The sequence below is a fragment of the Cibotium barometz genome, chromosome 31 (assembly GCF_041138505.1).
Source record: "Cibotium barometz isolate CiBa-2024 chromosome 31, ASM4113850v1, whole genome shotgun sequence".
In the NCBI taxonomy this organism is placed as follows: domain Eukaryota; kingdom Viridiplantae; phylum Streptophyta; class Polypodiopsida; order Cyatheales; family Cibotiaceae; genus Cibotium; species Cibotium barometz.
Window position 1 is genome coordinate 28,183,032 of NC_141076.1, and position 12,001 is coordinate 28,195,032.

A 12,001-nucleotide genomic window follows, 5' to 3' on the forward strand; every position below is an offset into this window, starting at 1 on the left:
ATAGAGGTATGCATAAAAGATGATTATTATATTATAAAAATGTTACTTTTGTCATAATTGGTTTTGATGCATAGGGTTATGCATAAAAGATATTTTTATACTAAAAGTGTGATTTTCATCATAAAAAGATTTTATGCATAAATTAGATGTATAAGAGAAATTCTTTTATTCTAAAAGTGTAATTCCTACTAAATTGAATTTATGCATAAGAAGATGTATAAAGATTGATTTTAATTCAAAAGTGTCTTTCTCATCTAAATTGAATTTATGCATAAGAAGATGCATAAAAGATTGATTTTAATTCAAAAGTGTCATTCTCATCTAGATTGAATTTATGCATAAGAAGATGCATAAAAGATTGATTTTAATTCAAAAGTGTCATTCTCATCTAGATTGAATTTATGCATAAGAAGATGCATAAAAGATTGATTTTAATTCAAAAGTGTTATTCTCATCTAGATTGAATTTATGCATAGGAAGATGCATAAAAGATTGAATTTTAATTCAAAGTGTCATTCTCATTTAAAATGAATTTATGCATAGGAAGATGCATAAAAGATTGATTTTTATTTCGAAAGTGTTAGTATCCTTAAATGGAATTTATGCATAATTAGATGCGTAAAGAAATTTTATATCAAATATAAGAATTCTCTTATATTCTATAAATAGATATGGAAAGGGATATGATGTGATAAGACATATATGAGAAGAGTTATGATGTGATAAGATGAGTTAGGATGTGATAAGATGAGTTAGGATGTGATAAGAGACCTATGGGATGAGTTAGGATGTGATAAGATGAGTTAAGATGTGTATGGGATGAGATAAGAAGTGTATGAGATGAGATAAGATGTATATGGGTTGTGATAGGGCGAGAATGGATGTGATGTAAAAGAATAGATGTGAAGGCGTATGAGGCCATATGAATGGAAATGTAGAAATAGATGAATGTAGATGTGGATGTATGAATGTGAAAGTGGATGTATGCATGAAGATGTATATGCATAGATGTGAATATGGATGTAGATGTATGCATGAAGATGTATATGCATAGATGTGAATGTGGATGTAGATGTGGATGTATAGATGTGAATGGGAATGTGGATGTGGATGTATGTGAATGTGGATGTGAATGGGAATGGGAATGTGGATGTGAATGGGAATGTGGATGTGGATGTGGATGTATGTGAATGTGGATGTATAGATGTGAATGTGGAATGTGGATGTGGATGTATGTATGTATATGGATGTAGATGTGGATGTATAGATGTGAATGGGAATGTGGATGTGGATGTATGTGAATGTGGATGTAGATGTGAATGTATAGATGTGAATGTGGAATGTGGATGTGGATGGATGTATGTATGTGGATGTAGATGTGGATGTATAGATGTGAATGAGAATGTGGATGTGGATGTATGTATGTATGTGGATGTGGATGTATGAATGAGGACGTGATAGTGGATGTATGCATGTGGGTGTGGATGTATGGATGTGGATATGGATGTGTATGTATGAATGTGGATACGGGATGTGGATGTATAAATGAGGATGTGAAAATGGAGGTAAGCATGTAGATATGGATGTATGGATGTGAATGTGGATGTGGATTTGGATGTATGGATGTGGATATGGATGTGAATATATGATATGTGATGTGAAGGAATCTGAAGTGAAGAGATGGAAAATGATGTGATTGGATGAGTACATATATAAATGGAATGTGGAATAAGTAATGTGGATTAATGAGGGATAATGTGAAAAAATGAGAGTTAATATAGAAACTGTATTTGTGAACTATTGTAAATGCTGTTTGTAAATGGCTGTTTTATGTCAAGAATGCTGGGGAAGCATTTTGACCGTCTTGTGATTAAGGTCGTGGAGACCTAACTGTTAAAGTTGCAACTGCTGACGGAGAGTCAATGGAAGACGTCTCGCGTAGCAAGGTCGGCCGAGGTCTTGACCAGCCTCGGTTCGATTAAAATGGTGAGCTTCCGGTACGGTGGATGAGGGACCAAGGAAGGGGCCTATGAGTGAAGCGCTAGGTCACCTGCGAAGGATCCTAGAGGGTGCTGACCATACGGTGCTCGGGCTCTGGGTCGCCCAGGATACCCACGCGTGCGTCGAGGAAGATATTGGAACAAGGAGTAAGAGTTGTTTTGTGAAACCCGGCATGGATCTGGTTGATTGACCTTGCTGGTCTTCAATGGATGAGTCCATGGCTCTTTATATGGATCTGTTGGTTGATCTTGCTGATCTTCAATGAGAGTCCATCTTGATTTTTATAAGTGATTATATTGCCGAGTATTATGGGCTAGGAACTATTGAAAAGGCCCCTGTGTGGACAGGTGGTGAGCGTTCTAGTTGCCAATGATGCCATAGATACTCTGATGAAGGAATGATGGGAAATTATGAATCAACCGGATAAATTGGAAGACTGTGATCAGTGGTACTATGGTTCATTAAAGGATTGTTTTAAAGTTAGCCGATGCTAAGAAAAAGGCAATTTCATATTGGGTGTGTAAGTGGTGTGGCTAGTTTTATGTTTGCATGAACTTCCGGCTAGGGGGCCTTGGAACTCTTTTCCTTGGTACCTGGGACAAAACCTAACCAAATTCCAAATTGGATCCCATCACTACAGTGGTTGGGCGGTTGGCTAACCCATGGGATCGGATGGGGTTAGGCTGGACTGATGGATCCGTAAATCGAGATTTAATTTCTATTATTATGATAGATGAAGTAAATCCCGGATAGAAATTGTTCTATGGATAGGAATCAACGGCTGTGCCTCTTGATGGGGAAAAAAGCGTTGATCCCAATGATCCAAGTGCAAGTTTCTTCCTTGATTTGACCAAGTACCGTTAAAGGTGCAGTCAGATCAGTTGATCCGTAATGATCTTGACTACGTTAGAGTAAAGAGTTATCCTGGTGGAATCGCCCATGCTTCCGGGTAAAGGAAGTTTTTCCGGTTTCGGTTTTGGACAAACCGACGGATTAGTCTCTTGTCCGGATATCCGTGGGCGAGGCCCCGAGTGTGAGACCCCTACCCACGCATGATGTGCTACTTCCGCTGCTAGTACTCCGAATCCATGGCATGGTGGGGACAGGGATCTCACACATAAGAGGTGAAACTTTCCACTTGTGTTGATATGAATAATATGAGTTGATGCAAAATTTTCACTTGTTTCATATAAATAGTTTTAGTTGATGCATACACCATGTCTTACATCAATCACTATCCTGCCCACTTTCTTGCCATCTAGCTAGCTAGTCATGGTGTTAAAGTAGACCTCATTGAATTCAAAACTATATATTTCTCTAACATCTTAGGAAATCGATCTTGCTCCCACATACCACGTAGCATATTCTTTAATTACTTTATTCCTTCTCTCCTTGTTGAGTGGAGTTCCTGTGTATTTTAACCCGAAATCCAAAGAAGAACTTGACAACTCCAAACTCTCTAGGATAAAAGTGGTTATGACCAATAGCATGGAGAATGGCTAATGTTTAACAGCAACACAACAACCATCATCCTAGTACTTAAAGTTCTAGTGGACGATGTGGGAATAAGATAATAATGACTTCAAGGAGGAGGAAAATGCAGCGGCTTGAGGTTGTACAAAACTTCACCACTGCAACCATCAACCAATAGGCCCCACCATCCATTACCTCCTCTAATACACAACATGATGCAATAATAGAAACTCAACATGAAATACCCTAAATTCAATAGGAATAAAGGGGAATGTATAGACACCACACATGAAATATTTTAAAAACATATGGTCAGCCAACTTGAATGAGTTCCACAATTCCATATAAAAGAAAAATATTACCTTTCTATGGAACCTTTGGTGGCAAAAAGGCCATTGTCAAAATATGATCAAAATCATTTTCTCACATATGTTAACCTCAAAGTAGCTTTCTTGCTTGGGTTCCATATGGATAAAAAATCTTCTCAATGATGTGGATAAGTTGCACAATCTACAGCAAAAGTGTCTACTTGTAGAATACTATGCCATTAACTTTTGCACACTTAACTCTGGCTTGTAACTGACAGGATAGGCTAACAGAAGAAACCTTGGCAGAATAGTTCATTAAAGGAATGCACCCTTAAGTCTGGCTTGTAACTGACAAGATAGGCCAATAGAAGAAACCTTGGGAAAATAGTTCATTAGAGGAATGAAAAAAATAAATTAAGCTAGATGTTAGATGTAGCTATTAACCTCTTTCCATTCACCATGGCCTCGCACTACATACCCTCTCCACACATGAATGTGCACACACTCATGTAAATGTATATCTATTGGTGCACATATCCTATGTTGTTTCCCATGGGATATTAGGCTTATATTTAAGCTTATTGTGTATATCCTTAGGGATTCAACCACCTATGCTCACCATGTGGCACTTGTGCTAGAAATCATGGGTGAAGGAGATCTGACTTCCCTCTAGCTCAAGTTGTGGAGTCCACCTTGTGTTCTTTCAGTTTGAGTAGTTTAAGCCTTGTGCTCCCCTCTCTCATCTCAGAGGTTCAGGTATCTCATTTTAGGGATTTTTTAAGGGTTGAGTCAAGTCTTGTCCTTGCACTTGAAGGAACCAAGGATGTGTTATTTTGGGAATGCATTGTTTACACATAAGCTCCCCATATATGAGAGACTTTCAGTTGGGACCTTCTTGTGCTAATGTGCTAGTCTTCTTCTTGTGAGGTCTTGCTTTACTTGGGTGGTGTGAGCCTAGAGGATGTGGGTGACATTGTAGAGGATGAGCCCCTGTGTGGATGAGAGAGTGTGAGACTAGAGGATGTGGGTGATATTGCTTGAGTAGAGGATGAGCCCTTGTGTGGAGGCTTTGTGTGGAGGAGAGAGTGTGATGAGTTGGTGTGATTGTGAAGGTGTGCTTTTCCATTTTCTTTTAGATTAGGTTCATTCACTTTTACCCTCTTCCTCTCTTCTCCCATTTTTGTTAGGTTAGCCCATTCTTTATTCTTGATTCATTTGCTCAAGAGTTCGGGTGAAAGACAAGCTTGGTGGGTGTCCTTCCATGGGTATTCCATTGACCTACCCCATAAGAATGTGTAGGCTAGAGATAGCACATCACAGGTGTGGCTTAACAATGGTTTTGTTGCCAGGATTGGTTTGCAAGGAGGAACCTTGATCAAAAGTGGGACCGTTAGTGACAAAACTCCTATATCAAGATTAGAAAGATTATACAAGGCCAATAAGTTTTTATAAGTTATGTTTCTATTATGGTTTTGTTGCCAGGATTGGTTTGCAAGGAGGAACCTTGATCAAAAGTGGGACCGTTAGTGACAAAACTCCTATATCAAGATTAGAAAGATTATACAAGGCCAATAAGTTTTTATAAGTTATGTTTCTATTATGGCATGTTAAATTTTCTTTAGCAAGGCGGAGGCAATTGTGTCATGGCAAAGAGGAAGTGGAGACAAGGCAAATGAAGCTCTACAAAATCTTGTAGAGGGCACCACGTGTTGAAGGAAGTGGCCATTCAAAAGTGAATCCATAAAGCATTAAAATCCCATCATCCCCCCCCCCCCCCCCCCCCCCCCCGAATTTTGAACTAACTCCCCTCCCATTTTATTTTTTCTAATGAGTTTCTAACTAACAATTTTCCTTAATTTTGTCCCACACTAACTTTTTCCTTTCTAACTAACTCCCCTCCCATTTTTAATTTTTCTAAGCAACCTTTCCCCTTTAATTTTATCCCAAACTAACTTTTCCCTTTGTTCCCCATCTCCATAATTTGTGTATATTCTCATAATACCCCCCTCGCATCTCCTTATTTTTGCAAAAATATCAAAAAAGTAATGAAAAAGCAAAAGGGAAAAAAATAAAAAATCCAAAGTCCAAAAAAGAAGCAAAGCATAGTTGATTTTTACACACATACACATGTGCCCTATCTTTTATGTGTATTTGTGCCTTGATCAGTAGCTTCATGCACATTTTTTCAAATCATGGAACATCTATTAGCACAATTTTTTAACACCTTACTGCCACCATGTGAGCATTCCGATGCCATGAGTTTCATGCACATACTAACATGGTTTTTTCTTATGTTCCAACCTATCTCTTCATGATCCTAAAGCAGGGGAGCCCCTCTTAAATTACTCCACATGATTGTTTTGTGTGTGAGCCCTCTATATAGAAGGCACAGATAGAAAGATATTTGACCATTCTTGGCCCAGCCAATTAGAACAAGAGAGAGAGGGAAGAAGACAACCCTTGGTGAGCTCTACAATGTTGACAACAAAAGAGAGAATGTGATGAAATATTTATTATATATGGGATCTCATACAGGTGTTCTTCGCATAATGATATTAGCATGCATGTTTATTGAAAAAGTGGATGAGATTCTACAAATTTACAATGGCAATGTGGCATTTGAGCTACCTAAGGTACTTGATCCTTCATCCTCGCTAATGTAAGGAATTGAGCAAGCACGTGATGGACATTACTGGGTGAAACATGTGGAGAGTCACCTAAAGTTTCCTGGAATAGTATGAAAGAGTTGTTATGGAGGTTTGTTTGAGTGCACTTATGCCTTGTGTGGAAGCAGGACTATGAACGGCACACTGAATAGAACATCATGGATTGGTAAGCTTTATATGTTAGTCCAATTTCAATAAACATTGATTGATTCGACCTAAAAAAGGTCCTTGTTTAGGATGTTAAATCATTATATATATTCAAACCAATACTAATGGCACAAAATGTTTTTTTAAATACCTAAATGATTAGAAACATATTATAACGATGGACATGAAAAATGAAGAAATATATTTATAGACACCTAAGATGATCTTTTCATCAAAATGCAACTTTGGATAATAAACCAAGCTTGGAGGATTTGAAAAGATTCAAGTTCTAATACTTGTCATCAATTTCAAGCTATAAACATGTATATTTTGTACACTCTTTTATTCACACACAAAGGAATTTTATGTGAGTGTCACAATGATTGGATAATTCTAGTTTCATCATTTTGTAAGAACATTTAGAATGAATGAGTATATTGATATTTGGCATTACGCAATCCCCCCCCCCTCCACCCACACCCCCCCCCCCTCCCCCTCTCTCCCCATTTTGAAAAAATAAGAATCATGAAAGAAATCAACAACTATGTAGTCCTTGGACACTATTCAAATAGATCATGAATATGAAGATACGTGTTCATGTCAAATGGATCAACTTATAATGGATGGAGCTTTCATAGGCAATAACTACTTATAAGAAACAAATATTAGAATTTATGGAATTGCTACATAGGAAATCACAAATATTAAAATTTATGGAATTGTTACATAGTAAATCACAACCGTAAATTGCATACATCCTTGTTCTTGGTGTGTTTGAGAGCACATATCTTGTGTCGATTGGCCCACTCTATTTAGAAATCAGTCCAGATTTATCACCTTACATGTGTTCTTTTGAACACATTAAGCCTCAAAACAAAAGAAATTCTTTGTGGGCTTTTGGCCTTCAGAGCGGTACTTGCTTGCCTCCTCATCAATTCTGACAAGCTCCTCTTGCCTTCTGGCTTTTGCTTTTGCAATTCTCTCTTGGGCCACCCTATGAGCCTCCGCAAGCTCATTCTTCATCTTCTCTAATATGGCAGCCCTCTTCCTCTCCAACTCTTCCTACAAAACCATTAATTTTGCAACAATCGTTACCTTTTACACATGCATACAATATACAACAGTAGCAAAAGCTTGCTTATATCTAATGCTCGATAATCAAAGAAAATTACATGGGATTGCCTCATCCTTGATTCTGCCGCCGCCTTCTTTGCACTCTCCCATGCACTGACCTTTGCTATAGCCTTCTCAAACCTATGAAAAAAGATTTAAGCTCCAAATGCTCATATTCTCGAAAAATTTACATCACATGCATAATTTGCTCGAAATAAAAGCATAAAGGAGCGTCCTTTGCAGCAGCTTAATGGGACCAAACCGCTCACTTGTTGTTGGAGTTGGATCTTTCTTTGTCCTCCCAAGCCTTTATGTAAGAAAGGGTCTTGTCTCGATTGACTTGGGCAAGAGCCTCACCTGCAGAATACATGGGGTTATGACGGTGCAGGTGTATTAATATGCGTTGATTAAGGTATGACAATTAGGTTTTGTTGATTTAAGATATGGGAATTAGGTTGTTTAGCACAGGTGGTTCAATCAAAACCCCAATTTAAGTATGTACATTATATGTGAGCCTATGAAAACCAAAACCCATCCCCCGTGCAGCATCACGGACATGATCGCCCGCCAATTTTCTGTATTATTAACTCGTTTGTGAAATAATTAAACTATTGTCGACGGTTAATTAAGGCAAGGAGATGCAGTCAAACCTGTGCTTAAACCAGGCCGATTCTTGAACGCCGTGGTGTAGTCAGGTTTGCCGGGAGTGTTGCTGACCACCATGGGATACACGTAAATTGAAGAAAGGTTATTGCAATGCAGAAAGGAGCGTTGGTACTGTGTAGGCTATGCAGCATTCATGCCGTCTTTATGGCGTCTAAAAGACAACAATATTCACGAGTAGGGATGGGAATCAGCAAACGTGTGAGTTTGACGCATTCCTTAACGAGCGTGAAAGCTAAGCAGCAGCAACAACTATAAGAAAGAATAGATCCCGAGCAAGTTGGCTTCAGTTACGGATCATGAATGTTCTCCTCCGTATCGGTTCTTTGTGTGGAAGGTTGGTTGGCATTTAATGCATTTAGCTCATAAATGCTTTCCACCTTTAGGAGGAGGTGGAGTCCAAGGTAAGCGATTCATGGCTCTGAGAATAGAAGCCACTACGACTCACGAGAGAAAAGCACTCACGTACATTCTGTTACTCACGTTAATGCACATGCTCGTGACAAGAGGAACAAGTGAAACGTCACCACACGCCTCGAATAATGCAAGGGATATAACGTGTGTGTGTGTGTGTGTGTGTGTGTGTGAGAGAGAGAGAGAGAGAGAGAGAGAGAGAGAGAGAGAGATGGATGTTTCTTTTACCCAAAGTAAACCACTTGGTCAAAACGAGAGAGAGAGAGAGAGAGAGAGAGAGAGAGAGAGAGAGGATTCTTGTACCCCTCCTGTTGCTACTCAAACCTTCTCAAGCTCTTACTACATTGTGTTGTAGTTGGAATGTTGTGAGTTGTTCGAATATGCACATCTAGGTGTGTTTCAATAGTTTTGATTTGCCTTGGCATTGAACTGTATCTCTTTAGCATTTCTACAATTTGAAGACTTTTGTCTCATTGTATTATTTCTTTGATTAATCACCTATAGCAATATTTCCAAGGCATCATCACTAGCATGCATATCAAATGAAAGTCTTATTGAAGATGCCCTTGATTGATAAATGTTAGCTATCCCTAGTTATGCCAAGATGTAGCCCAAATGGAAGTCTCAAAATGCCATTGAACAAAATGAGCAAAGATGATCTCTTGGTAGATGAAAGGGATTTCAAAAAAGAGGTTGTTCATTTTTCAAAGTCAGCCTTCATTCTTTGCTCTTCTCAAGCTAAAATGGCATGAACTTCAATTGGACACTCACTATAGTCACCTCTTTTCATGCACACTAGTATGGTCTTGGGAGGGTGTTGTAGGTGGATTTCCTCCGAGAACTTAAAATATATTAATTTCTTAAATTGTTGGAAACGTTGTAAACAATTTAATAAAATCACTTGTCCATATGTATCCTAATACTTCCATCATGTGAAAGTCTAACTTAGAGGTTTTTTGGTTAAGCACCCAAGAATGGCATAGTGCTTTTATTGTGTAGACTAGATGAAGCTAGAACTTTTTTTTTAATGAGAGAAAACAAGAGAGGTGGACATATTCTCCTAAACATAATCTAACATATAATTGTATGTTATTTTATGTTTTTTGTATTTTCAAGCTCAACTCGGGACCATGTAGCACATATACCTAACATGCTAGGTAATAAGTAATAATTTATATCTTTGTATGTATATATGTATATATGTATATATGTATATAATTTATATCTTTGTATGTATGTATGTATATAATTTATATAATTGTATGTAATACTATGTGTGTATATATCTAATGTATATCTATGTAGGTGTGTATCCATCAGTATCAAGATCAGTTAAATTCGCACCAACATGCTAGCTATTGACTTTGCTTTTGTTTGATTTTTCACTATGAATGAAAGGTAATTTTACACAAAATCACTAAGTTTAATAGGTGAAGGCGTAAAAAAAGAAAGTTTCAAACTCAACTTCCTATGAAAAGGAGGTTTTATACTTGATTTTGTAGCATGTCCATGTTGTGAGCATATAAATTTTTAAACTGTATCCTATAAGATAATCATTTACAATCTTTCATAAAAAATGAGTCATGGGTGCAAGGATGAATGAAACCTTGATCAATGGTCAATCATAACATTTGTTGCATATATTATCTTATCACTTGCTCCTCGGTATCTCCTTATAGTTGTCTGGCAACAAGGAGTTATCATGAAGATAAAAGTACTTGTAGATGTTGACATACTTTTCATCAAGATAATATCTCTCTTTTGTAATTTCAAAAATTTTCAACAAATCTAAACTAGCATCTAACCAATATCTATTTAGTCAAAAGCTAAAAAAGCTCACACGTGCATAAACACTATCACAGACATACATGGATGCATGCACTCACACATGCACATAGACACATGCATGCATGTGCACACGTGCACACACACACATACATGTATGTATGTAAGAGAGAGAGAGAGAGAGAGAGAGAGAGAGAGAGAGAGAGAGAACAAAATAAAGAAAGAAAAAATACAAAATGATCTATGAGACCCAAATATACAACATGAAGACCATGAAGGTCTTGAGTCGAATTTATGGTCTAGTTTAAATACAATACATTTAAATAAAGGGGGGGAAAGCTATTAATTAGCTAGTACATCAATTACAATGTCATCCATTAAATAGATTCATCTAAACTATAAGGAATCTATTTTGTTTTTTGGGGTATTTGGCTGTTTTTTGGTTTGATTTTCATAAAATTCTCAATGAAGGCTCTACCCTTATGAAATACTACTCATTTGCCTTATGATAAAATTCTCAATGAAGGCTCTACCCTTATGATATACTACTCATTTGCCTTCTTTGCATGCTTTGTGTGATGCTTAAATCTTGTTTAGATTTGAATTCTTAAGCTTGAGTTACATTGGGGTCAATACCTCTATAGTACATACCTTTGTGTCTTTAAGATATTTGACTACTTTAGGACTCTAACCTTATTAGATTTGGTACAATGTGTTACATTCCTGGCATGGGTATGGGCTAATGCTTTATGCTAGGCAAGGGAATGTCACACATATAAGCAATTGGGTATTGAGAGAGCTAGATAATTGTTTGGATAAAAATAGCACCAAAGTCCTAAATAAACAAGGGGTGGGATCATAATTCAGTGTTGAGCTAACCTTGTGTGGGTCTCGATCTAGACTATCCCTGAGGTGGGTTTGGGGCTACTAAGCTCTGTAGGTTCATACCACGAGTGGTATAAACCGCTAGGTTAATGTGCAAGGGTCCATGACCAACCAGAAGAGCAGGTCCTACAAGCAGGGTGACTCAAATATTCATGATATTGTGCTTTATTTGATGGCGAGAGCTAGGTGTTGAATGATGGCAGCTAGATATTTAAGGTGTGAGCGGCGATGTTGCCGTATATGTTGCAAAGAAAGGTACTGCACGACGAGAGAGCTTGATTGTGGAGACAAAACCCTATACTATTGGAATCCATCCTTAAACATTGTAAAATTGGTTGGAGGAAGGGATTATTTGGAGCCATACTTGTAAGTGTACATCAACCAATAAGAAAAGAAGACATTCCATGGCAAAGTGTGTCACCTAAGTCAAAGGACTTAGTGCACACTTATTAGTATAGGGTGCCAATTACTTGTGATGATTTTTTTCTTACTAAGGATTTGAAGGCAAGACCTCCCAAGTTTGGGTCAAAAACCAAGAGATGATAT

At 37.6% G+C, this 12,001-nt stretch overlaps 1 protein-coding gene across 1 annotated transcript; it reads right to left on the minus strand.

Annotated features, from left to right (window-relative positions):
- Window positions 1-7,259: 7,259 nt before the first annotated feature.
- On the minus strand, window positions 7,260-8,572 carry LOC147620699 (remorin-like). The gene is made up of 4 exons (XM_086825454.1): window positions 8,359-8,572; window positions 7,978-8,065; window positions 7,768-7,849; window positions 7,260-7,657 (listed from the first exon to the last, which is right to left on the minus strand). Exons 1-4 carry the CDS (start codon window positions 8,429-8,431, stop codon window positions 7,457-7,459), a joined length of 444 nt encoding a protein of 147 aa, XP_086681580.1. The 5' UTR covers window positions 8,432-8,572; the 3' UTR covers window positions 7,260-7,456.
- Window positions 8,573-12,001: the final 3,429 nt, after the last annotated feature.

Excerpts from the sequence above, each read along its gene's own strand:
- LOC147620699 (XM_086825454.1), bottom strand. The coding sequence starts at position 8,431 with ATGGTGGTCAGCAACACTCCCGGCAAACCTGACTACACCACGGCGTTC. Across the intron at positions 8,066-8,358 it reads TCGGCCTGGTTTAAGCACAG|GTGAGGCTCTTGCCCAAGTC; the intron begins GTTTGACTGCAT and ends TGTATTCTGCAG. Across the intron at positions 7,850-7,977 it reads AGATCCAACTCCAACAACAA|GTTTGAGAAGGCTATAGCAA; the intron begins GTGAGCGGTTTG and ends CTTTTTTCATAG.